Genomic DNA, 27941 nt, shown 5'->3' with positions numbered 1-27941 from the left:
ATTTCACACGATCGTGATTTGTACTGTGGAAATTTTTGACTTGATTTGTTCTTGTCAGCCACTAATACGTACGTATTAAATAATATTTTTTTTATTTTTATTTTCAGTCTGGTACAACGAATCCAACTGTTAGAGTCAGCATTCGAAACATCGCTACCAACGTTGTGACAATTTTCAATGCACCCACAGATCTCAACGAGTAAGTAAACACGTAACGTTGAATACCATTAAACTCATACCTCATCATACCTTACATATTTTTCAATCATTATTATAATTAATGAAGAAATCATATGTAGCTGAGTTTCATGATTTACGTCACTTTCGTTCTTTAGAATTTCTTATAGAAGAGGCAACAACATGTGAACTACAGCTTTAACGGTGTTCTGTTTTCCTTATGGAGGAGTGAGTGCGAGTTGTTTGATATTTGTACCGACATGTGACTGATTCTCATCAGATATATTATGTAGTATTTTTTGATCGCCGATAACGAAGTGAATTATGACAACAAATTGCAGGCGCATGAAAATTCAGTAGTTCTAACCACTGAGTCATTTCATCTCTAATAATCGGTATCATAATTAACTTTATCCAATGATACTAAGCAATAATTGATTTGCAATTAAGGCATGTATTCAGTTTAGATTTTCTCATTCCAGGCCAATTTTGAAATCTGTTGCATTTGTTGGCAATGACAGGATTGCTATCATGTGGACTAACCGAGTTCAAACGACACTTCGTGTAGTAATCTGCGCTGAGACATCTACCACTTGCACTACGGTAATTAGAGTTATATTCATTGAAAGTAACAGGAGCGTATGGTCAGAATTCACTCCTTTTTAAAATACTGAAAGGCATACGAGCAAAAGGGCCACCTGCAGTGGCGTAACTCTAAAATTATCGTAATGTCACTACGATAGTCATAGAGTTGTATGTAACTATAAGTCAAAAGTAAAAAAAAAGACAATTGCAATTTCAGTTTTAATCAATTTATTATACAACCAAGACTACAGGTGTCTATTGCCAGGTAACTAACCCTCGACAGTCCACGTTCGTTTTCATAATAGGCAAACGGAGGCCATCTGATTTATTTTTACTTTTCGCCCGAAAGGGCTAGTTATGGTACTAGCGTCTTGATGGAAAGTGGTCATTACCAACCATAGACTTTGGCAACGTAAGAAATTTAAAAAAAATTGTACATCACCAATGATTAATAATAATAATAATAACTGTAATAACAATGTCTCACTCACCTTTCGTACCGGAATACAATAATACTAAGTATTCCTGTTTGGCGTCGGAAATTACAATAACTGAATTGAAACCGACTCGACTATTTACTTTCAGTTAGATTTTTAGATTATCAAATTAATAAATTAAATCAAATTAATATTTTAAAAAATATTATTACAGATTTACACATACTCAGAAGCAAATGGTTGGATTGATAACATCCCGCTGATGTTCAACGAGGAAGGAAATTCTTTTATCACTATATTACCTGATGTAAGTCCGATTAGTTATTATTTTTCTGAAATCGAATCAATAATATTGTACTCAAATTGGCTCTTAAAATCATTTCAAAATAAGGATTTAATAAAAAAAAAAGATGTGGCCTATGAATCACTGTTTAAAATATTCATAAGACAATGCATATAAAAAAAGTGGCTGTGACATACGGACGGACAAACAGACAGACAGACATGACGAATATATAAAGGTTCAGATTTTTGCCATTAGGCTACGGAACCCTAATATTATAGTATGCAATGGAAATAAGCGTTTTGAAATTGATATTTAGGCCGTGGTATTCATTAGATTTAGTCCAGGGAAGGTTTGTCTTCCCGGGCTCTCATCGAATATAAGCATACATATATGAATAGTATTGTAAATATTTAAATAACAGCTATTGCACATTGTGCTTATATTATCTTAAATGGAAACGAAAGCCATGCATCAATTCGAAGTAAATATTTATTAGTATATTTTTTGATCAGATGTTTCATTTGATTTTCAGACGGTAAATGGTGTTCGTTACAAGCAAATAATTCAAGTTACAAGTGGTACTGCAAACAATTGGTCTTTTAGACGTCGTACCAACACAGCGCACACTGTTGCGGAAATCTTACTATGGACTGCTGATAATACTATGTGAGTAAGCAAAAGTATTTTACGTAGAGCCATTGTCGTCAAGATTGACTACATAACCGGATTTTGGGACTAGAGAGTTCGATTGTGTATGCTTGCTTGTACATTATAATTGGCAGTCAGTTGATAGGTAGTCAGTCGGCAGTCAGTAATCATAATTATTGTCAGGTGCACAAAATTTCAGCTCAATCAGTTGAGTCAAGCTAGTTTTAAGGTGAAATACTAAAATTTGAAACTATACTGACAGATGCACTTAAATTAATTTTAATAAAAATAGAGATCACGTGGAACACCTGGTTGGAAAGAAATTGTTTTCGCTTTATATTATGAATTATAAATCAAACAGATATAGAAATAAACTAACAATATTTAAGACAAAGAGAAAGAGAGGGTCAGATAGCCTGGGAATATTAATTCTAGGCGTTCGTGTTATGCCCCATAACTTTTTTTACGTGACGATTTCTGCCAGTTTGCTCTACTGCGTTTACTTTACAGTTTACTAAGCCGCGTAAAAGAACTTCGATAAAAATATAATGACAAAGAAAAACAAAAAGTCCAAAATTGAATTTGATAAATACACTGTGATAGAATTAGGGAAAGTTAAAATGCTCAATACTGACTAAAATTTCTTTTATCAAGTGACCTCAATTTAATCAACGCTTAGTTAAAGCTTTATTGATGGATTATTTATTTTTCAGTTGGTACAAAGCAAATAGTGAAAACGACACATCAGAACAACACATCTACACAATAAACAACAACGATGACGTGTCTTGCTTCACGTGCAACATTGTGCGACCCGATGGCGGTCAGTGCCTGTACAACGAAGCAGTGATTACGTCGGGATCTCGTATTAGTATTAACTGCGCTGGACCAGACATACCTCAAATTTACATTCATGATATCGTAAGTAAAGTTACTGACAGTATTGTAAAGGTTTCCTTCGTCTTCGAACTGACTCAGTATCCTATACGACACATAGATGTTTTAATTTTTCGCGAAATATATGAGAGTTCAAAAATAAATAATCACGTCAAAACTCCATGGAGTGACTTGATTATCTATATTGAAATAGTAAGTCTGGCAATCTTTTAAAAGTATTAGAAATAAAAAAGCTAAGTACGAGAAGTAAATATCGAGCTAGTACGTATATATAGGTGTACCTCTAAATTGGATCTTTATTTTGAGTGAATCATTACGCGATACATAACTATTGAATTTATGACAATTTCTCGGTAAAATCTGCACGTGTCGGTGTGTCGTGTCGTGAAAATTTGACAAATATGTATTCACCTACCCGCATCCACACAAGCGTGATGGAATAAGGTCCAGATCTTAAAAGGACAAATGGCCTCAGCCCAGTAGTTGTACATTTACGGGTCGTTACTAAGAGTGATAAAAAAATATTTAATTATTTTTGTAATATTTTCCAGAATGGTACTCTAGTATTTGTATGGGATGACAATTCAAGAGTTGCTGAAATTGCATCCACATACACTGTGCCACTTACTTTACGGAGGACCGTACCTTTGGGAGTAGGTCTTCCTGATGCGGATGTTCTCCTCCAAGTACCGTCTGATTATTTCTCACGTTCAAACGTACCACTATTGGTTTACGTGTAAGTATTATTTTTATAATATTAAGTACCAAATATTGTTTATTTAAACTAGGGAATTGCAGGATCAACCAAGCTTTAATGGACCTGTTGGAATTTTTTTTAAGCTGGATTGCATTTTTATTGATATTTTCTTTTAGTTATGGTGGCCCCGATACAGCTCTAGTCACAAAACAATGGAATATTGATTGGGGTTCATCTCTCGTGAGCCGTTATGGTATCGCAGTGGCTCGTATTGATGGACGAGGCTCTGGACTTCGTGGAGTTGAACATATGTTCGCGTTGAACCGACGGTTAGGAAATGTTGAAATCGAGGATCAAATTACTGTTGCTAGGTGAGTTATACTTCAATACATAATAATTAGGATTATTAATATAGTTATGACTATTAAGTCATGACTATACCCATCTATTAAATTATGTATTTACTGGTATGGAATTCTTGTAATAACTCTAGCTATCTCCGGCGAAAATGTGCCGTCCTCCTGTTAACAGCGGAGACAATAAGACGGAGTGGAATATATCTACAGTAACTTACATCCCTTGAAAACTTCAAACTAAACAAAAATATAGCGTAAACAATGTGACACAAGACCATTGTTCGTCGCTGCTAACTACATTTGTTATCATTTTACATATTAGAGCATCTCGTCTTAGTATTTTTAGAAAACATATAATGTTTAAAAATATCCTTAGGTATCTTCAGCAACAAACCCATTGGATAGACCGTAATCGTACGTGTATCTGGGGCTGGTCGTACGGCGGGTACGCGGCGTCGCTGGCGCTGGCGCGTGGAGGAGACGTCTTCCGATGTGCTATTGCTGTTGCCCCGGTAGTTGATTGGCGGTTTTATGGTAATTATTGCAACTATATAATTGAAGATATTGCTTAGTACTGGAAATAAACTTTATATAATTTCAATATTGCTTGGTATGATTTTAAATATTTGCAAAGTTTAATTTGCATTAAAAAAAAAAGCAGAAATGGTCCATCAATGTATGGAAAACCTTTTTTTTCCTTTTTTGGCGTCTACAGTAGTTGCAGTGTAGTTCCAATATATTCTAAAGCTTTTCTTATCATCTAGTTTAAGTTTCGAACCAATTTGTTGTTTTTTTCTGTATTATTTGTATATAATTGTTACAATGAACTTTAATTTCTGAGTTTATTATTTTTCTAGAAAAAGAAAAAGAAAATGCGTTTATCTTTTTTATTTGTTACAATTTCAGTTATAAATTATTAAGCACTTTTTAAAAAAAATAACGAATATTAAATTTGAAATGTATTATAGACACCATCTACACGGAGAGATACATGGACACTCCGCAAAACAACGTTGAAGGTTACGCGAACTCGTCTCTTCTAACCGACCAAGTGGTGAGTGTGAAGTTGTTATATTTATCGCTAGGTGGCGCTATTCTTACTATTCGAAATTTAAGTTTCCGTTGTAAAAATATTTTACAGGATTTATACGAATGCTATTGTAAGTAATGTAAATGTTTTAGTTATTCCAAAAAAATATTGATATAACATTAATTTGAGACATAATATTCACAAATAAAAGCAAAACTATTTAAATTTAGAATTAGTATAAGGTAATAAATAGGTAGTGAAAAAAATGTAGATTTAACAAATGTGTTACAGATGGAGGCTTATAGAGACAAACGGTACTTCCTGGTCCACGGAACGGAAGACGACAATGTCCACTATCAGCACGCCATGTTGATATCAAGGTGGTTGCAGCGACGAGATGTCTACTTCACTCAGATGGTTAGTTTGTTCAATTTAAATGTTGCCCCCTTTAACTGACGATACTCAAATTCCACTCCAGTCACAACATTAGTATCGATGCAACTTACATATTTTGGAATTATTTTAATATTAATTTAAATAAAATTTTAAAATGTTCAATTTTTGTAATATTGATACGCACATTTTTCGAAAAATCTAAATCAAAATATTCTTTATTCAAGAAAGCTAATAAAAATATTTTTCAATCTTCATGTTAGTGTTAAATTAAACGTATAGCTACCACCGGTCTGAAAGTAGATTCTACCGAGAAGAACCGATAAGAAACTTAGTACTCTTTTTTACAATTCTAATAACGGGATATGTCAGTATAGTACAATTATTATTTTATAAGTATATCGTATCTAGAAATCAATAACTTATAATATTTAATATAATCTTGTATTGAGTATGTAATATGCATTATTTATCAATTTTTAACTTTGAGCTTTAAATTTTCAATAGGCCAAAAAAAAATTACTGTGAAATCTTATTATAGTAACGAATACCGCACGGTACACCCAGGAAGGATGATCTTTTCGAACCATCAATATAACGACAGATTAAATAAAACAATCATATACTACAAATAACAAAGAATTAGAATTAAATATCACCTTAAATATCATCTTAATCTGAAATGTGTCAAAATATATTACAGAGTTACACTGACGAGGACCACGGGCTCGGAGGCGTGAGGCCACATCTTTACCATGCATTAGAGAAGTTCCTGAGAGAAAACATGTTTTAATAATTTTCATCAAACGTTATAACTATATTTATAAATCTATGTAAACTACACACATTACATTCCAATTAAATATTTAGATAGAATAAAATTAAATCTTAAGTAAATTATCTTCTTAAAAACTAATTTTGTCGTATTACGATGAAATTGCACAGATTGCTTGCACATTAGCAAACATATATATTACACAGTCTTCAAAGCTTAGACCTGCGATATAAGAACAGCTGAAATCTAGGTGTAATAGAACAAAGTATGTCCAAGATAAGTGTATATTAAATGTTACGGCACGTCAGATATTGACAGCGATTGTGGATTTTTTTCACATTCCCATCCCATAGTAATAATTAACCCTAATCAGCTGTTAATAAGGTCGTTTTAACCACACTGAAAAACTGAAATATACAAATTATTATAAGAAACATATTATATTGAAGTTTAATAAAAAAAAATTTCGACGATAATCTGTGTCATGAACAGTTCTGGGTTAAATAAAGTCACTAAATATTGTTAAAGAAAATTGTTTTTTATTAGTTTATTAAGAAGCTATATTTAATGTGGCTTCGTATTAATATAAAATATTATGTCATTTTTATTAAAGGTCGACTATGTAAGTATTTTTTGTACTTAACATTTTTAATATTTATTTATATTGAATTTAAATAAATTATTGTTTTATTAAAAAAAAAGTACAATAAATGAAATAGGTATTGTAAATATATAATGTTATATATTTAATTTTAATGTTGCCAAATACAGTCAGTATGACAGGGTTGTCCGTATAATATGTTGAATTTATTGAAATTATAATATCATAGATACATGAATGTATTCGCCGATAATATAGCAGATACATAATAGTTTGTTTGTAAATATCTATATAATCTTAATTTTAAGTATCAATTCCAATAAAAATGTTTTCTATTATTTTCTATAATTATTTTTCCGATTTAGTTAATATGACACTTATCTATGCATATCTCAGATAATTTTGATATCTAGATAGAGTGTTGCACTACAAAAAAGATAAAACTAACGAGCCAACATTATTATCGTGGTGGCAGTTACGCTCGAGAATCGTCAAATGTCATACACCTTTACAAGTGTGCGTGTACCAACAGTTGTCCACAATATTTCGGCGTTTTCTCAGCTTTGACAGACTTTCTAGATATAAATATATAATTCACCAATATGATAAAGTTGGCCCGTTGTTTTAGTTTTTTTGTAGTCCGATACTCAATCTAGATATATGAATAATCTTAGAGCAGCGATAGAGCAACACCATAGATATATAGATAGTCGAATGATGAACACGAAGACGCTCTGGCTTAGTCCTTCGTAATATATCATTTTAATGAAATGAATTGGTAAATGTGAATACGAGTTTAATAGAGAGTTTGACGGGCGGATATATGGAACACCGGTTGGTAAGTTTTCACTATAACCCGTAGACATTTGCGCTGCAAGAAATATTCACTATTGCCTTCATCGCCAATGCGCCACAAACCTTCTCCGTTTCACAAACAATTCCCGTTGATTACCGACATAAAGTGAACAAAAAAATCAGTAAATGTCCTACTGCTAAGTTCTCAAGGAAAAGGCTTTGAAGACTTTTGCATAGCTTTGCTCTAATGCGGGCTGGTAGATGAATTCAGCGGTGTTTGCCTGGGCCTGAACCCGCAATTTCCAGTTAAGATTCACGAGTTCTAATCATTAAGCTGTCTTGTCTCTATGAACAGTTTTTATTTGTTATTGGATAACAAATAAAATATTATCAACCCTTAAAACTTATATTTTGATAAAAGCGAATATTTAGGAACTAGTGATCTATTAATATGATATATTATATTTACTTTACAAAGTTTATTTTTGCACGTTAAGGAATGTTTGATTGTTGTTTTGCCGGTCATTGTTAGGTCTATTAGGTTCATTATCGATTATTTCCATCCCTAGCAAGTTATATATTAAAAATCTGGCTATAAAGGTTAGGTCTAAAGGTTAAAGTTATATCGCTGTTTGCGTCCCGCCTCCTATAAATAAAAGCTCCTGTAGTCCATTAGCCAAGAAAGAATTTTTATTTAGAATTCATTACAGTGATGTTATTGTACGCCCATAGCTTTATAATGTTATTGAATTGATTTTTATTAAGAAAAAATTACTAAATATCAAAACAGTTTTTAGTATAAACTTAGATAGTTGTTTCGTTTTTGTTTATTTTTTTAAATGTATATTTACATATTATTATATATTCCGTCATTGACCAACAGGTGCACACAGGGTGTTTTTCTGAAATCTCTTCCTTTTTGTATATATTACAAAAGGAAGCTATGAATGTTACGTTATTTTGTTCGGCTTTATGTTGTACAATTTTTTTTTTATCTTATCAAATTAGTTGTTTTACAATGTACATATCATTTAAACTCTGGCAATTTTACTACGATAAAAAGAGTATTAAAAAAATGAAACAGTATAAAAACTGTATTAGTATAAAATACAATTTATTCCAGAGGTTTAATGTCTCGAGGTAGTTTTATAAATACAGCTTTAATCGCGTCTTTTATTTTCTACGATTATACGTATAATACTTCGCACAAATAATTGTGAATTCAGATTCAGAATATTAATAACGACAAACTGTTGTTTTTTTTTATATTAGTAGTTAATCATTATATTTATTTAGAATGTAATAGCCACAGATAATTATATTTTGAAGTATGGTGAAGAATGGTGAAGTAACAAAATTCCTCAAAATATAACTAGGTGACATTATTATAGATAAAATGATTTCGATTTAATAATTAAAACTAATTTTAATCAATGTTTACATTTGCGATTTGTAGGACTAATTTATATTATTTTACTTATAAATTAATCATTTACAATAAAATTTATATCGTTAGATGAGCTATGATATATATTAATAATTTAATTTGACTCAGTTTATAATCTGTCAGTTGCAAGGCGTTCATTAAATCGTTTTTTAAAATGCAAATGAATCCAGTAAAATGTTCCATTTTCCTCAACTAGATCGTAAAAAGTCTTCTGGAGTTTTATTGTGAATGTCATTAGGCAGAGTTTTATACCATTTTTTTTTTTGGAAATAAGTTACTTGTGCGAATTTATTTATTTACTACATTTAATAATAGTAGGAATTTTATTAACATTAAGTCCTTAACTATATACAAATACGAATTAAAAATGGTTACTGTATAAATCTTGACCGCTTGGAATGGTGGCAACATTTCCCCTTTGAATCGCAATTCCGATCCTCTGGGCAAAAAACGAACCAGCCCTCCTGTAACCAGTGCAGGCAATAAGGCGAGATTTTATACATTTAATATTTGCAGTACTACTTCAAGGTCCAAGTGTTTCAACAGAAAATGGGACAAATAAATAATTTGACATAAGACACAAATATATGGTTAGCAGAATAGTTGGTAGATGTTAGTTCAGTTATGTAGAATGCTTATTAGAAATGTACCCCGTCTAGTATATCACTGATCTATGTACTATAATTGACTAGTACGAAGTTCGATTTATTTATAAGTGCCTCTAGTATATCAAATTAAATGAAATCCATTTAATTAAAAAAAAAAAAGCGTATACGACCTTTTAACTTAACACAACAATTTGTTAAATATATTGTTAGTACTATTGAGCCATTGAATTGTTTAACTACTAATTACAGTATATATTAACAATTACATATTGCTTTGGCATAGACTCCAATCATGCATACCCCTTTGGCGAAATGTCTAATTAAAGACGAGATTGAGCGTAATCAATGTTATTGCTTTTTACTAATTGATACAATCAAAATATTAATAACAATATTTGCTTTAATGTCACACTTTAATTTACACATATTTTTTTCGACGAGGATGTCATAATGATAGTTTTGATTTAAATAAAAGTTAAAGCATTTTGAGTTAAGATTTAAGTAGCGTAACTTTTTATAATTAAGAGTCTAAAAGTATTACATTTTATTGTTTAATTTTACTTTAATTTATTGATGTGGCAACATTGTTAAATATTTTCGTACATATTTGCATATATTCGTAGTATATAGATTATTTTATAATATTGTTAAGTATATATATATCTCTAATGACTAAAATAAGTCTGTGTATATTAATGATAAGAAAAACAATTTCTTTCGGACACGCTATCAGATAATTTAGTAGACTCATTAAAGGAATGCAGAGTCATTTGACTCACCTTAATTTTGTAACTTTTAAACGAATTGCTAGAATAATAGCAGTCTAAAAAACTTAACGAAAAAGCTTTGTTTCTTTACAAATGATTGTTTTTAAAGTAATTCAACTTTTTATGGTTCCGTAGTCAAACTAAGAACTCATAATCTTAAATACATAGGCTTCTTCTGTTTCAACTAATTGGTAAAAAATTTCAAAAGATCGACATTTGTAGTTTGATTATATTTCTTAACTTCTAATGCACTTAACAATAAGAACAGATTTAACATGAATCACTTTGTCACACTTGCGTAACAAAGTGCTGCATAAAAATAAAATATTTTTTAAAACTGCGGAACCCAAAATCTTTTGCTTGTATTTAATTTGTTCATTCATTTAACTTTTCTAGTTAATTTTATAAGACGATGTTCATCGAAAGATCGCCTTAATATTTTTACTTACTTCTTAGTTCTACTTTGTATCGTTATCGGACCATTTTGTTCCATTAACAAGTATTAAATATTAACAATATGTTACTCATGATATTATAGTAACAACATAAATACTAGGAAAAGGCTTCAATAGAAAAGTGTTTTTTTTTTCTAACTATGCAACCTTAGAATGATGTGAAGTTTTGCCAACACTGCAACCTATATTTGCAACCAGTTACGACTAAGGACTTTAAAATTTTTAGTACTGATTTTATTTCTGCTTCAAAGGTTACTGGACGTTGGTAATAGTATTTTTTAGGTTTTCTTATAATAATTGCCATTTCACTCTTCGTGTTCGCGAAATTTTTGAAGATGGTATACTAGTGAGGAAAAGTAATTGATTGATAGGCAAGAATTATCAATATCACACAATAGAAGTTTAGAATATGAATTGTTGATTCAATGAAAATGTGTTCCACGGAAGGGCTGGTCTAAGAAACACCTCAAAGAAATTGTCTTGCATCACCTTGAGATTCAGCGAATTCAAAATGCTGATTAATAGTTTAACTAGAAACTCATTTTGACACTACCTACTTCATACAGAGATAAAATAGAATTTTATCCGTTCTATATAGTAAGAACGTTCGAATCATAAAAAAAGATGTTCTATAAATATACAGTGGACTTCACAAACAACCCTCGGTTGATTTCGTCTTTACCGCTCGAGTTCTTGTGTATTCACATAAATCCTCCCATATTGACTCACCACCGCACCCTTACACGAATACACTCGTATCTTTTGTTGAACGCTCCCAAATATTACGAGAATACTAAAATGCCAAGCTAAGATTTAATATCAGGGTCTGGAGGGCGGTCATTTTGGGGTTAAGAATAATGAACGATACTGATTTATGTGTAATTTTTTTATCTACAAAGTCGGATATAACATATTGTCAAAGTATAAAAGTAGTATCATGTTTTGTTTTTATGAATTTTCATGTGTTTATAATATATATCGTGCTCAGCGTCGGATGTTAATCGACTAATTTACTAACTTTCAAAGGAGCTGAGTCACAAGTACAAATTACTGTTGTTAAAGATTTCAATAATTTACTCAATAGATCGAAATTAAATATAAAAAAGGCAAAATACAGGTTACTCTAGAATAGTGAAAAGAACGTATCACTCAAACGACATTGACGGTTGTGTAGGTATTGCGAATTTTTAGAAAAGAATTATTTTGTTGCAATCTACGGCTACATTTGTCATTCTCACTCAGCGATCCTCCGGTGCGAAGACGAAGCTTGAAAAATATTCGAAAATACTTGAATTTACATAATATATCCGACTATAATAATTTCATAATAGGTATAAGATATGATTTGTTAGTTTTCAGAGTTCATTTTATGAGTCGAGGTTTTTAAAATTTTTAATTTTACTTTTATTTTAATTTGTCTTTTATGATAGATATATTTGAAACTCAGTGACATATTCAATTTACGATTAAATACCTATAAGTGTATTTGTATATTAAACTATTTTATTCTGATATAAACGTTATTTGTGTTATTATAAATTTATTAAAATTAATAAAATTATATTAATAATTAATATTAGTATAAGCTTGAAGCAAAATGACATTCAGTTATATTAATAATATATGAACGTTACACGTTTAATTTAACTAGGTGAGCTTCAGCTGTTCAGTCACAAGAAGCCCTGTCCCCTATCGTAGAACATAAATTTCTTTCTTTATAATTATTTTAATTAATAGAGCCAAATAAATTGTAAATAACAAGTATTATATAAGGTATTTTAATTAAAACATAACATCTCTCACACTTAAAACACTATATTGTTACGAATCTGTAATTGATTCCATAGAATATTCATGATCTGCATCACCAGTGGTATCAATATAGTGTCAACGTTGTTTATTTGCGTTCACTCCTCTTGTTATCGGAATAGGCCATTTGTATATATAATAGAATATTCATATCGAATTTACATTAAAATTCAACCTCCTTTTCAGGATAATGCTTTCACAAATTTTATTCAATTGTGTTTTGACATCTTCATTGTTAGGGTTCCGTAGTTCTAAAGAAAATATGGAACCCGTATAAGATCACGTCGTTGTCCGTTTGTCTGTCTGTCTGTCAAGACCCTTCTCAGAAATGCGTAGAGGTATAAATTTGAAATTAATACCAAATATTGAAGTCTGCGGTCCCTTGGAGAGTCCCTTTGCAAATGTATTTCAAATATTCGCAGCGGGAATCCAAACCTATAGAGAACTTCCCGAACTTATTGACCACAATCATGAAATTTGCCAAGACGAAATCTTCTTCAAGACGAAATATAGGAAAAAACTCGAAAACCAGTAAATCTTTCAGTATCTTGTGTGGTGGTACAGATCCCTTAGTGCACAAGTCCAACACGTACTTGCCCGTTTTTTTTTTAGTTTTACATACTAGAAAAACCGCCTAAATTTTGTTATGTATATATACTTATATCTGATCCACAAGTATATGGATCCTACACAAGGCCTATTTCTTCCATAAATCCCAGCTGAATACGAAAGCAGGTTTAATCTTACTTCAATTGAAAGCTTTATCTGCCTCTCACGAGGGATTTATTTTAAATGTGTAAATTAAAAAAAAAATCCAAAAATGTTTTGACACAAAATGTATCAAGTTCTTTGTAAGACTTGATTCGTCGAGAGTAATGACATTTTAAGCAAAATAAATAATATCCTAAATGTGACTCACTTTTCATCTTGAGTTTTATTATACACAGACAGGTTTAAAACATTATATAATAAAATATAAACAAAATGATGTTGCATTGAGCCAGTAACTGGTTGAGTCATCCTTAAAAATTTTAGTTTAGTTAGAATTTAAATTGCAAACAATTTCCCAACTACGGCTCGTATACCTTTATTATACTTCTTAACTTTTGTATAAAAAAAAATCCAATGATACTGGATCGGTTGGAATGTACATAGGTCATTTTAAAAATTAAATTTTAATAATCCAATCAAATTTTTTTTTTAAGTAGGATACATAATTCTGAGTCAATAGATCTTTTGTTTTCTAGGTAAACCTATACTCGAACCTTTTTAGGTGTTAATAATCGTTTTAATTAAATAACAAAAAAAATATTGTTATTATCATTTTCTTACGTCAAAAAATACTTAGAAGTAATATATCGTAAATATGTATATCGGAGAAGTCAACAATACGGGAGTTGATTTGACGAGTCTAGATCGGTCGGTGCGAGTAGGCTACACTTCAGCGCTAGCTGCCGTACAGACAATACGCCTAGGAACTTACGATTAGGTCTTACGATTCGTCGTTATTATTGTGTTTAAAAGCGAATAAGAAAATTGTTTGAGTGATTACGGAATTGTTATTATTTACCTACATTTCGCCCACACATGTCTGATGGTGAGGACATCAACTCGGGTCAAACACCCCTTTGTCATATATTTATTTATTTATAAATTGGTCTATCTGAGGAAAAGCTTAGTCTATAGAATATTGTTTAATTCATTAAAAAATATTTAATATTTTAAATATATTAATAATTGCAATAAATTTTAAAAGTTTTGACTAAAGTTATTTAATCTAACTCTTAGAGAATTCTACACATGCGTGTTGAATTCGCAATGCGAAGTAGCCAAGTATTGAAAGAGTAAGTTACACGGGCCACTAATCTTAAGAAGTTCCTGAACAACACTCATTAACCATACATACAGGTGTTACTTCAGATAAACCTGACGATAAATTGCTGGATGTTGGCGAAAGTGCTAAACGTTTCACCTTACTACTAACTTACTTGGCGATGTATGTACAGTCAGAATGAATAATGTGTTTTGATATTTAGCACCCAGTGAAAATGTTCAAACTTTGAATTAGTTCCTCTAAAAGTTGAATGTGAATCCTGTTCATATTTTGGTTTAGATTTCAAATTATAAAATAATTGGAATTGCATGTTCGTCGTATATATACATAATTATATTTATATAACCTTAAGTCTGAATTCGATATATATGTTACTGTAAAAGCTCGAACTAAGGTAAATCTTAAGATTTTCCAGTAAAACCTAAGATTTACCGACATTGGTTGGTAAATGTAAGTATTTATTATAAAGGGACGATTTTTTCGAACTTTTACCATTCCAACCTTCTTTTTTTTTTGTTTTACGAGAAGGAAATGCATTTACGCGTTCCGCCCGGTTGGGGGACCGGGACGGGTATGTGGGACTCAATCGGGGCCTAATGCCCCGTGCCAGGGCACGCTAATGCCCTGTCCTACCCACTAAAACCTCCTCGGGTTTCCACCGCGCCGCATAATGGTGGGGCTACGGGAACGCCATGGCTTACCACCGCGGCCCCGCCTGCGGCGGCCACCGTAAGGCGGCCAAATAAATGAATGCGCGCCTAAAGGCGCGCCTTCCTCCGCTGCCTCCGTCCCGTTAAAATAACGGACTCCCCCGATTCCGCCACTGGAGGCCGGACGCCAAGGGCTAACGCCCTGCGACGGATAGGATGACTGGCTCCGCCGTCGAACACCGGTGTACGACCACACCTCCGACGCTCATAACGAGCCTCCCCCCTTCTTGCCAACGAGGCCGCTCACACAGTCCACTCAGCTGGTCGGAGAAGTACCAGGAGCGACCCAGCGGCATCCCTCCGCGTCAGTCTTAGCCGTGGCCGACGGGCAAGCTCAAGCCAGCCCCGTTGCCCAGGGTGCGCCACGAGGAGGCGACTGACATGCACCCCTTACCATTCCAACCTAACCTGTAAATCCTAAAGTGAATGATGGTAAAAGTTCGGATCTCAAAGTTTTATGGACATTTACCATTCATAATCGGTAAATTTTAGGTTTTACTGGAAAATCTTAAGATTTACCGTAGTTCGAGCTTTTACAGTAACATATACATTTCAATACTCTATGATTGTTTTTCATAGCTGAACAACTTCTCATATTAACTGCTCTGTACGAAATGAATTCGAAACAAAAGTAAGTATTGAAGAAGCTTGTCAATGTTAAATTTAATGATTATATCTCCACAGTCTAGTACTCTCTTCCTATAATAAATTTAATAAAATGTTCTGATCACACTACTGACTTCCCGTTAACTATGTTATCAATGACACACGCCACAGGTATCCTTCTAAAAAGTATTACATTTTTTCCAATATTGCAGACTTCACAGCGGTAAAAATTTCCCAAAACATATACTATAATGGACTAAACTCTTAACTTTACACGAACAAAGCCGTGACTGGCAGTGCTGGGCAAATGTATGAAAAACACGCTTGCTTTGGTTCGTGTATTCAAGTAACACTTATACCGAGTTGAAATTTTGTACTCGTTGTTGGCTTTTGTGTAAAAGTTTCTGACAGAAGACGTCAAGAACAAAAAGCGCGAGAGACGAACTGCTTAATAATAATAATGAGGCTTTTCTACGATACTAATTACTTCGATTCAAAAAAAGACTTTCAATTATTGCCTCTTTGATGTTTTTCAAACAACTTTTAAAGTAGAGGTTTCGCAATTGTGACAACATCTTGCTCACGCTACTTTTACTTTGAAGGCCTTTGTTTTTCTCACAAGCACAAAACAAAGAAGTGGTTGAAAAAGTGACAATTTATCGATGTTGGGAAATTTATGCGGGAAAGTTTCTGTATCCACATACAAAGTACGAAATTACGAAAATATTATGGTTCGATATTATAAGAAGTTTTCAGAACAATTTTATTAGTATACATTTATGAAATAGTTAAATAAAGAAAAAGACAGATAACATATTCTTAGTTCAGAATGGCGCAATGGCGATGTAAGGAATGGATAATATTTCTTATTGCCATTGCGCCATTGTCTATGGGCGGTGGTGACCACTTACCATCAGGTGGCCCAATTGCCCGTCCGTCTACCTACCTATATCATAAAAAGTGTTTATAACAGGCAATTATAATAAAAAAGAAAATTAAATACATCTTTTATTTTTCGAACAATTTGTTATTCAGATAGACATAACATTTTTCTATGCAATTATAGTTAATTTGGTATACTCATTTAATTACATAATAAAGAAGAAAAATAGCGTCCGATTAAAATGTATACATTATAGAATAAATCGCTCGTGAATTTTACATTGGAAGGAATTCATTGATAGCTCTCAATATAGTCATTTTTCGAAGGTAATATCTCCCTCATCTGTTAATTGGAATCTTTAAACTATTTCGTAATTCATTTCTTTTTCAGGAGTCACATTTCTTTTTTAAAATGTAATACAATATGGATCTCTCATAGGAGGTTTGTTCATAAAAATTGGAGTAACATGAAAGGATTTATCGGCGTCAATTAGTATGAATGACGCACATGAATGAAGAACAGGCTTACAAGATGTCTTAGTGTGCGTGAGTTGACGAACGTAAGACAAAGACAACAAAAAAATATAAATTATACTAATTTCCACCTGCGGCTTTGTCCGAGATTGAGGGAATGGGGAGATATGTTAGGTATAAAAAGTACCCTATTTGTCATTCCAGACTATACACAGAATAATCTATGAATCTTTATGCAAAATTTCATTCATTCATTGCAAACATCCATTTATACAAACTTTCGCATTTGTAATATTACAAAATTATATAAGTATGAAGTAAAATGATATTTGTTAATGCACTCTGATTATTTAATGTGGAGAGTGCCTTAGTGAATAGATGTATAAATCAAAGTTCTCAAATGTAACAAATGAAGTGTTAACCAATACCCGGAATGAATTTCGTAATATTTAACTTTTTTAACATTATTTCGAATTCGTTATATAGAACTTTGCAACCTGTTATCTTGTAGTTAAGAGTAACACTTTAACATGTAAAAATCATTGCCCTTTAAATACAAGTAAGCAAATTTCGTATATCTTTGCTCATGTCATCGTCATTAATCATTCGTTTGCTTTTATCCCACAGTATGTTGTGTATAAAACTGCAAGGAAAAGAATTTGGTGGATTTGTATAACCAGCCGCCTGCCTGACGCCAATCAAATTTAGGAACTTTGTTTGTAATTTCAGAAAAAAATACCAGCTGAGTTCAATAGTAATTCTTTTTTCTCGTCGTTTCTTCTCGCTGGAGTTTGCTTTCCGAAATAGTGGCAGAGTTGAAATTCTGAAGTTTCAAAATTCCTTCATTGTAAAGTTTACTTTACTCCACAAAAAGGCCATTATAATTTATGATAGTCAAAGACGAAGAATTCCGAAGACATAAATTCAAGCGGCGAAAATATAACACGGGAAACGTTTTATCTCATTTACAATTGTTTGCTTGGCAATTGAAAAACTCTGTTTTGCTTATAAAGTCCCGCTGTTAGCTTGAGTGTACCTAAATTAGATTAAATAATATTATTTGCCTTATTCATTCATATGTTTAAATTAATTCATTATTTTCACTGAAGTGTTTGCTTAGTTTTATTAAATAAAAATAGTATTCTCTAAGAACTAACTCGATGAACAAACAAAACACGATCGTGAAATAAGCGAGCCTAGATCTAATTAATTAAAAATTACTCACTGCAAAATTATTCCATTTTATTCTATGAAGTACATTTACAAATCCTGCTTGTGGTGCTGAGCCGTGCAGTTGTACGAACTGCTAAACTTAAGATCTGATAACTTATAACACATATAGGTACTGAGTGAACTCTTACTCTTCTGTTAAATGATATTGACAATATAAATGGTAAAGGCGTAAAGAAAATATTATTGTTTTGATTCAAAGCTTGATTAAGTAAACATTAAAAAGAAAAATATGTTGGAATTAGGTTCGGTTTGGAGAAAAAAAAAAATCCTACTTTGAGATGTTCTTGAAACATGTTTAAGATTATTCGTCAATTTGAATAATCTTACTAAGATCTAATACTATAAACATAGTCTGCCTTATTGGTCAAGTGGGTAGCTTATTACGAGATCCTACGGTAAAAGGCCAGACAAAAAAATTGGGTTATTCCGTCGAGAAATTCTCAATAACGGTCTGGAATCCAGAAGTTGGTAGTTATTACATTCCCATGCATCGGAAACGTCAGGCCGTCCATCCTGCGCTTAAACTCGAGTAAGGTCGTGTCAGATTATGAGAGAGTACACGTCTTGCGTTTGCACAGTTGATTCGCTTGAAAAGTACAGGAGGTTATCGATAGTAAATTCAACAGCTTTAAATCAAGGAAATATGAAATATAAACCATGAAATGTTATATATATATTTATAATGAACATTATATTTTAATCTGAGTTTATAGTATGAACCACATTTTACTATTGTAATTTTAGTTCGTCTTTAGTTAACCCGCACATTGATGACTTATTAAATAATTGAGGATAATATAATGTTTTTTTTTACTAAATACTATAACTTATAATGGAATCATGTTTTCTAAAATACTACAAGAACAGAAATAATATGAAATACGAAGTATAAGCGTGTGAGTTAACACATACAAAACTCTCTATTCCGTCACTTTTCGCTTTTTTGTAAATAATCTTGCTTTATCTAATTCTATCGAAGAAAAATAAAACTTAGAATTTTTTTATGATTTTATGATATTGGTAGGATAAACGGGCGAATAAACGGGAATAAGCCAACCTTCAGAACTAAGATGTCCACTTGGTTAGAGGATATCATGCCCTGAAATAAATTTATTAAATTTATTTAATATATAAAACATATTAAATTTATTTTCTGGGGCAGTAAACGCCTATAGATGTAAAAAATTACTTTAATATTGTTTCTAGTGTACTGTCGTGAAAATATTAAATATTAATTAAAATTATTGAACTTTAATTGATATTTATCATTCCGGTATTCGTGATTAGATCTTGGATGTGTGCCCTATTTGACATGAGGTCCAAAGGCCGCACTAATACACTCGTGAATGATGCAAATTTGAAAAGTAGATTACGGGCTTAATTCCGTATTCGTGGTGGAGCGTGTCCATTTGAATGATTCGCTTCGTTAGCACATGAAGTAGGCAACTCAATTAAAAAAAAATTACCTAGTACATTTCTAAAATGAATAATTGTAGGGAAATTGTTTTATCGGTTCAGATAACGATTGTGGTATCTTCTGTAAATAAAATAATGGATTACAATTTCATAAAAAATAAATAAATTGGTAGTAGTGATTTTTGCAAGGGCGTCCGGGTGGTACCTACTCACTTATTCTACCACCAAAAAGCATGACCTATTATAATGGTATACCAGTTTGAAGGATGAGTAAGCCAGTGTAACAACAGGCACAGGAGACTAACCATATTTATTTGTAGAACTATTACTATTAACTATTTAGGGCTGGTTTAAAGGTTCATTGAACAGCATTACTAAACATTTTTATAGAAATATTTGTCTTTTAAAAGTCTTCGAAAGTGACTATAGTATATAATTTAGTCGAGAAAGTTATAAGGATTTAAGGCACGCTTACTTCAATTGTTGCAAGGAACACAGTCGACTAATCAACTAAGCTATTCCAAACTATAAGACTTTGGCTTTTAGACTAATTAGGTCTGATGCAATCCTCTGGGAAAACGTAACACAACGGTTGCTAATTGCATTTCACGAAGCGATAAGTTATTTCTTAATCAAAGAGTTTTCAATAGTATTTAAGCTACGATTACTGTAGTATGTTAACACTTTAGTTTTGCGTCACTAAATCTAGAAATCATGTTTTTTATAATTATTAATCTTATTATATTTAGAATTAATGAGTGTTTAGTTAAAACTATTTTTATTTCTATTTAACTTGTCAAATTTTAAAAGGAGGTTCATTGCCTTGATTTATTTTTATTTTAGAATTTCTATTTATAAAATTTCTTCCTCTGTCAAATTTAAAAAATGTTGTTTAATATACAATTTTATGTCACATAACTAACATTGTTTTCTTTATTAATTTAAGAGTGACTTATTGTAGTAAAAGTGCAAACAGTTTTGTTAATAGCATAACACCTCATCTTATTGCCTGTGCTGGTGACAGGAGGAGGGCTGATTCGTTACCCGCGTTGAGGATCGGTATAGCGGTTGAACGGGGAAATAGTGCAAGCGTTCCAATCGGTCAGGATTTGTACAGTAGTAGTTTATTTGTAGATGCTTAAGACCTTAGTGCAAATATTTTTTATGTAAATTATTGATGTCATAATATATAATATAGATATATAAATATTGTAGATAAAAAAGGTTATATAACTGCCTGATTTATTAGTAAGATTCAGGGCCGAAGACAATGTTCATGTTCGAACCCCGGATTGATCGATGAGATAAGATTTTTTTAGCAAAATTGTCACGGCTAATAAAAATTAATTATATTAAAAAATGGCCCTTAATTGAGAATTTTATCGCGCTATACCCCGAAAGGTCGTCGTTGATTGATTTTCACACAAAACACTTTGTTCAAGAAGCACTGTGATTGGATATTCATCGATCTACATCGCCTTCAATATTCAAATTTGCAATGGCATTAACAATTTGGATTAAAATTAATAGTTTGTTTCGCTCTAGCTTTATTTTCATTTAATTCGACGGTCGTTTGTATTTATACCAGAAATAATTTACAAACTGGCTTGAATTTACACTGAGTGGTTGCAGCTGCCTTCTGTTTTCATTCAATTAATTCATTTAACAATACGATGAGTTAATTTGTACAATTACAGGACACATAACGCTCTCGTTGTGCCGAAATTTAAAAGTAAATCATGTCAAAAGATTTATTTTTGTAATTATGTAATTATTATTAACTTTGTCTTTTATCAAACTATTATAAGGCTTCATTATTATTATAAGGCATGGTAGAATTAAAAATTTATAAATTTTTTTATCCATCAGAATAAGGCGTTATAAATCGCGTTATGTTCAAATATTTGTAATTGCTAGAAAAAACCTTACCTAGAAAATATTTGTTAAATACTCCCAAGAAAATAAAATGGTTATAATTTTAAAACGTGGTGCGATTAAAACCGTGCATCGGGTTGACACTTTGAAGTATAACAAATATGACTTTTGATAAATTTAAATTTAAATATGAATCAAACTATGTGGAACTGAATAACGTATTCTGATATAATTATCTAATTTAGATCATTTGGACCCGTCGGCGCCCAATTGGTTTAATTTACTATTTGGCAAATAGAAACTGAAGCCGGTCGTATAATCGGGCAGTTAATCAGCTAGCCCTATATCTAAAGCGAGACTGTAAATTGAAAATGAATATTTAACGCTTGCATAATCAAAGTAAATATAATTTTATAACACGTACAGAAATTTATATGTCAATACTATAATTAACAAAACATTTGGCCATCATAAACGCCCAGTAAACGTGAAACATCGCAATCGATGGATATTTAAAGATTAGTAATCAAGTAAAACCAATAAGAAAGTATTAAATAAAATTGATAATAATACACTTACTTCGTGGTAGGGTTTTGTCCAAGCCCGTCTGGGTAGATACCACACACTCATCAAATATTCCACTGTCAAATAGCAGTACTCAGTATGGCTGTGTTCCGGTCTAAAGGATGAGTGAGCGAGTGTAACTGCAGGCACAAATGACATAACTTAGTTCCCAAGATTGGTGGTGCATTGGCGATGTAAGAAATGGTTAATATTTTTACAGCGCCTTTGTTTATGGGCAGTCGTGACAACTTACTATCAGGTGAACCATTTGCTCGTCCGCCAATCTGTACCATTAAATAAAAATAAAACATACGACGTATACGCGTAACGCACATATGTGATCGAATGGCGGCGGGGGGTGGGGGTTTGTTTTCATGTATGTATGTAGTTACTTAGTGTATGGCTTTGTGCAAGCCCATCTGGGTGGGTACCAACCACTCAAATGGCGAATGATTCTATAGCCAAGCAGCTCTTCTTCACTTTGTATTTTTGTGTTCCGGTTGCGTGTACAAGGGACATAACATCTTAGCTGCCAAAGTTGATGGCGCATTGCTGTGGAGTAAGGAATAGTTATTTTTTCTGTTTATGGGTGGTGATGACCACTTACCATCAGATGGCCCATTTGCCCGTCTACCTACTTATTACATACGAAAAACAAATATATACTGAAAGTATTTGTTACGTTTTTATAAATGACTGGATGGATGGGTGGAGTAGTCGCTTTGAGATATATCACTGATATTAGTAACGGCTCAGTATAATGAGCTTATATTATTTATACTATATATAATACTTAATGTTTAAAAGTTTTACAGTAATTAATATAAATATTAATAACTGATTTACGACGGTAATGAATTAGATGATTTTTTTTAGTTAACATGTATTTCATAACATATTATGAAATCAGAAATGTATTTGGTTGAAAACTATTCTGCTGGAGTTTCGATCATAGGCTGAGAAGCACATAATATATAAGGCAGACATGATTACGCTACAAATGTACCTTCTGTATTTGAGGAAATCTAATGTCTATATCTGCTAAAACGTGACTAAACTACTTGATGGTAATCAAACGTATGACTGTTCCGATCGCTTAGTACGTAGTTCGTACACCCGAATTTTACGTCTTTATAATATATATGGCAATGCATACATACATGACTCCGATTCTTTATTACATGTATTGTATTTGCTGAGATAAGAGTCAAATTGAAGGTCAAATTCAATATGAATGTCTAATACAATTGTTGAGCAGATTATAATGGTAGAAGTAATAAATATTTTTTATTACGTTTTTTAAACCTATTTTGGAAAATTTCACTTAAACCTTAGTTAGGAATAGTGTTGTGTTGTAAACAAATATACACGAATGTTAAACTATTTGTTGTGTATAATACAGCAGAGATATTAGCAAATCGTTAATCGTTGAGCCGAGATGGCCTAGTGGTTAGAACGCGTGCATCTTAACCGATGATTTCGGGTTCAAATTCAGACAAGCTACTGAACTTCATGTGCTTAATTAGTGTTTATAATTAACCTCGTGATCGGAGAAGGAAAACATCGTGAGGAAATCTGCATGTGTCTAATTTCAATGAAATTCTGCCACATGTGTATTCCACCAACCAGCATTGGAGCAGCGTGGTGTAATATGCTCCTCTTCAAAGGGAGAGGAGGCCTTAGCTTAGCAGTGGGAAATTTACAGGCTGCTAACGATGAAGAAATGATTAGCAAATCGTATAGAAAATGTTAATCTAAGGTTTGTTAATCTTTACTCCTACCATGACATCTGTCATGGAATATATTAAACTTTCATTTCACCAGTTATTTCATAACAATGGCAATAAAAGTTACCCTTTGACTATTGATCACAGGATTGAATTCAACGTAAACTATTTCGAAAACTATTTCAGGGAGTATTTAATTGAAAACAGTGTTATTCAAATGAAAATAAACCGATGTAGCTCTAAAATACATTTCATAATAGAAACTATAGACATAAAATAAAAATTAACGTTCAAGGATTTGGATTATCATATACTATTTATTTGAAATTAAAACTTAAATTCGTTTTATTATGATTAATGTGATTTGTTCTATTTTTTTAATTGTTATTTTCTATGTTTATTTGAAATTAATTTGAAATTTGAATACTTATTTTTCTAATAGACTTCTTAAACAGTCACAGTAGTCTTTTTTCTGTTATTACATGACGACTTAGCTTGTAAGAGTGGTGTACATTGTAATACTTCTAAGACTTTGATGTGTATGTATAGAAATAGGTACTTTGTATACCACGTTGATTTCCTAAATAAATAAATAAATAACACATGCAAGGACCGTTTGATTCTTGGCGACGAAAGACAACACCACGAGGAAACTTTCATTTGTAGAATAATAAGTTCCTAAAATCCTTCTTAGAAAGAAATTCTTTGGTCTTAAGCCGAGCATTGACAGAGTTATTTACATTTATTGGGTCATTTACAGGCTTATATATTTTTTATTTAGAACTACATTAAAAACTACCTGAATAGCCATTCGAGTATTTATTTAATATGTTCCGTACCTATAACTAAGACTCCTCAGTCGCTCGTCTGTCTGTCCCTGAGTCACCAAACTGTAGCTCATGAACCGAGACAGTATTTATTTTGCCGCTATAACAACAAGTACAGAATAAAATAAATATTTTAAGGGGGCTCCCATACAACAGAAATGTTTTTTGGCGGTTTTATAGATAATAAATAGTACGGCACCCTAGGCTGGATCCATGTGGTTTTTTTTTTTCTTGTTGGTGTACACTAAAGTACAAAATAAAGTAAAGTAAAGTAACCATGTATCAGGCTTTGTACTGTCACTAATACATTATCTACAATAAAAAATACTTATAAAACGCGTTGTCTATAAATAGTTTTAATCGTACCTCTAGTCATAATGTAATCTGAATTCCTAGTCTCTCGCATTCCATTTACTCCGGAAGATATTCCAGCAACACCTGCGCGTAATTTACCACTGTCAAGCTGAAGCTTGTTTAAAATTATACTCATTTGATTTTAGACCGTACTTACTATTTATTGTATATGTTACTGTAAAATCTCGAACTACGGTAAATGTTAAGATTTTTCAGTAAAACCTAAGATTTACCGATTATGAATGGTAAATGTCCATAAAACTTTGGGATTCGAACTTTTACCATCATTCACTTGGTAAATCTTAAGATTTACATGTTAGGTTAGGATGGAATGGTAAAAGTTCGAAAAAGTCGTCCCTTTACCAATTCATGTCCGTAAATCTTAGGTTTTACTGGAAAATCTTAAGATTTACCTTAGTTCGAGCTTTTACAGTAACATATACACTATTACGTTGATGATGTAATGTTTTTTTATGGAAACACGTGATTTTATTTCACCGGTCTAAACCTAGCGTGTTGTAAAAGATTAACTTGATTTCAAGAAAGGCACGCCTCGCGGTGAGTGACTTTCATTCAATGACTGCCATTGAGATATGTATCTCTATAATATATTCTATTTAAAGGTAAACGTTAAATAATAATTTCGTATCGTAATATATTTATGCATCGTGTAATGAAATCTGTTATCATAAGTAATTTTAAAATATATTCCAATTGAAGAAGTCAATTGCAACTTTACTCTGTGCTATTATAACTACATAGTAAAAAATTAAATCGCGTCCCGCTGTCTGTCTGTCATTGTGTCTGCTAAGATCCTTAAAACTTCCTAACGGATTTCGATGGGGTTTTTTTATTAGATAAAGTGATTTAAGAGAAAGGTTTATATGTATAATACATGCACAATATAGCAGAGATACTCTGATAATTTGACAGGTTTATAAAGTGGCGTCGTAAATAAACACATTTTTTGCGCTTACATTGCAAACGCTGGCTGAAGCCTACGAGATCGATCAAAGTAATGTACCACAGTATCATACAACTTGAAAATGTCTAAAAAAAAAGTCCGTGATGGTGTATGTCTATCTCTTAGGGATAACCAACAATAACCATTTTTACTTACTTTAGTTTTTACGAGAAATAATGACTTGTTTACGAAGTGATTTTAAGTAATACAGCATTAATCTTTATCCAATTAAGTACCTTAAATACATTGTGCATTTAATATAGATTCATTTGGCTCTTTACAGGCAGGGATATAGTGGTTTGTGTTATCTAATGACAGCTGTGAACGTTGTATATAAAGACATTGTATAGTATATTTAGTATCAGCATTGCACCCGTGCGAAGCCAGGGCGGGTCGCTAGTAATTACACTTTGCTGCCGTTTACGTAACGAGAAGTCAATACTGTAATGTTCCCGAAATATAAGCAACATTTCTATACAAATTAAACGTAAAACTATTATAAATAAAAAAAATCAATTAGGTTACAATGAAACTTTACTTTTACTTGCAATAATTGAAATAATATAATATAGGAGTTTGACGACAATTATACATAATATATAATATATTTGTATGTTTATAATAACAAATAATGCTCTTAAGAAAACCTAAGAAATTTGGTTGATATTCTATTTTAAATTCTATACTATTTCAGAAAATATTACGTTTTAATATATATAGTCTTTTAAAAACAATTTAAATAAGTAACTGCATTAAAATTTCCATTTCTTTTAAGTTTAAAATAGGCAGCCGTAATTCCGCGTTATAGTATCGAAATTTATTTTACCTACGCTTCGCTTACCAGTTTATAGCACCTGGTTTAACTGTAAAGGTAGAAACACTCCATTAGATTTTTTTTTTAAATTGAAGGCATTAAGAACTATCAGACCAGTATCTAAGGAAAAATATATTTATGTTAATCATAATTATCTATTTAAAATTTCAGGATTAAGATTTAATATATTTTTTTATTTAATAAATTAAATTAAATATACTCGATTACTATAAATACCATTAATTGCTTTGTGTGTAGTATTTCAGCTAAATCAGTTGCGTGGAATTGGTTTCAAATTCAGTCTTATATTTTACTAAAACGTACTGTGCGTCCACACATACTTGTTCCGTACACACGAAACTTGTAAGATGTTATGTTTTGTAGAGACCAAAACTACAAATTATGGCTAGTAAGTATTATTAATACATTTTATTTAAAATTATAAAAAAAATATCTCAGTATCATTTTCTTCTTTTTTTTTGCTGACCGATTTTCTCTTATTTGTTTAGCATCTATAGAAGTGTTACTGTTATAAAAATATGGCAATTCTATTAATAATAATAATCTATCAGACTTAGTAACAATGAAACATACTATTTCTAAGAAAAAAAATATTAATACCATGTATATAGACTTCAGGAAAGCTTTTGACTCCATATCGTATAGCTGGCTTCTTTACGTATTACAACACTATAAAATTTACCCACAAGTTATTTATTTACTTGAAAACTATGCTAAACTGGAAAACAACTCTTAAAATCACGGAACATGCTAATACTGAAACACCTGACAACTTAATACGACGAGGAATCTTTCAAGGCAACGTCAAACGCTTAGCTGAGACATGGTGAACTGTTTCCTGAAACGGAAGCTTTTATATTAGCGATCCAGGATCAAG

General features: G+C 31.7%; 3 protein-coding genes across 4 annotated transcripts in view; 2 read left to right on the top strand and 1 right to left on the bottom strand.

The window, feature by feature from the left end:
- LOC113397249 (venom dipeptidyl peptidase 4-like) overlaps positions 1–7220 on the top strand; it is a 39248-nt gene extending 32028 nt beyond the window's left edge. For both annotated transcript variants that reach the window (XM_026635524.2, XM_026635525.2), the window contains exons 8-18: positions 108–199; positions 660–780; positions 1414–1506; positions 2018–2151; positions 2847–3054; positions 3582–3766; positions 3904–4098; positions 4460–4617; positions 5052–5137; positions 5405–5530; positions 6210–7220. In XM_026635524.2, coding sequence (XP_026491309.2) covers positions 108–199; positions 660–780; positions 1414–1506; positions 2018–2151; positions 2847–3054; positions 3582–3766; positions 3904–4098; positions 4460–4617; positions 5052–5137; positions 5405–5530; positions 6210–6299 — 1488 coding nt within the window. In that variant the 3' untranslated portion in view covers positions 6300–7220. The remainder of the gene's footprint in view (positions 1–107; positions 200–659; positions 781–1413; positions 1507–2017; positions 2152–2846; positions 3055–3581; positions 3767–3903; positions 4099–4459; positions 4618–5051; positions 5138–5404; positions 5531–6209) is intronic.
- LOC113397339 (dehydrodolichyl diphosphate synthase complex subunit DHDDS) overlaps positions 1–27941 on the top strand; it is a 412132-nt gene that overhangs the window by 59350 nt on the left and 324841 nt on the right. The window lies entirely within an intron of this gene.
- LOC135194112 (putative uncharacterized protein DDB_G0285869) overlaps positions 1–27941 on the bottom strand; it is a 317179-nt gene that overhangs the window by 258336 nt on the left and 30902 nt on the right. The window lies entirely within an intron of this gene.

The sequence above is a fragment of the Vanessa tameamea genome, chromosome 3 (genome assembly GCF_037043105.1).
Source record: "Vanessa tameamea isolate UH-Manoa-2023 chromosome 3, ilVanTame1 primary haplotype, whole genome shotgun sequence".
Lineage (NCBI taxonomy): Eukaryota > Metazoa > Arthropoda > Insecta > Lepidoptera > Nymphalidae > Vanessa > Vanessa tameamea.
This window is presented reverse-complemented; position numbering and strand designations above follow the sequence as displayed.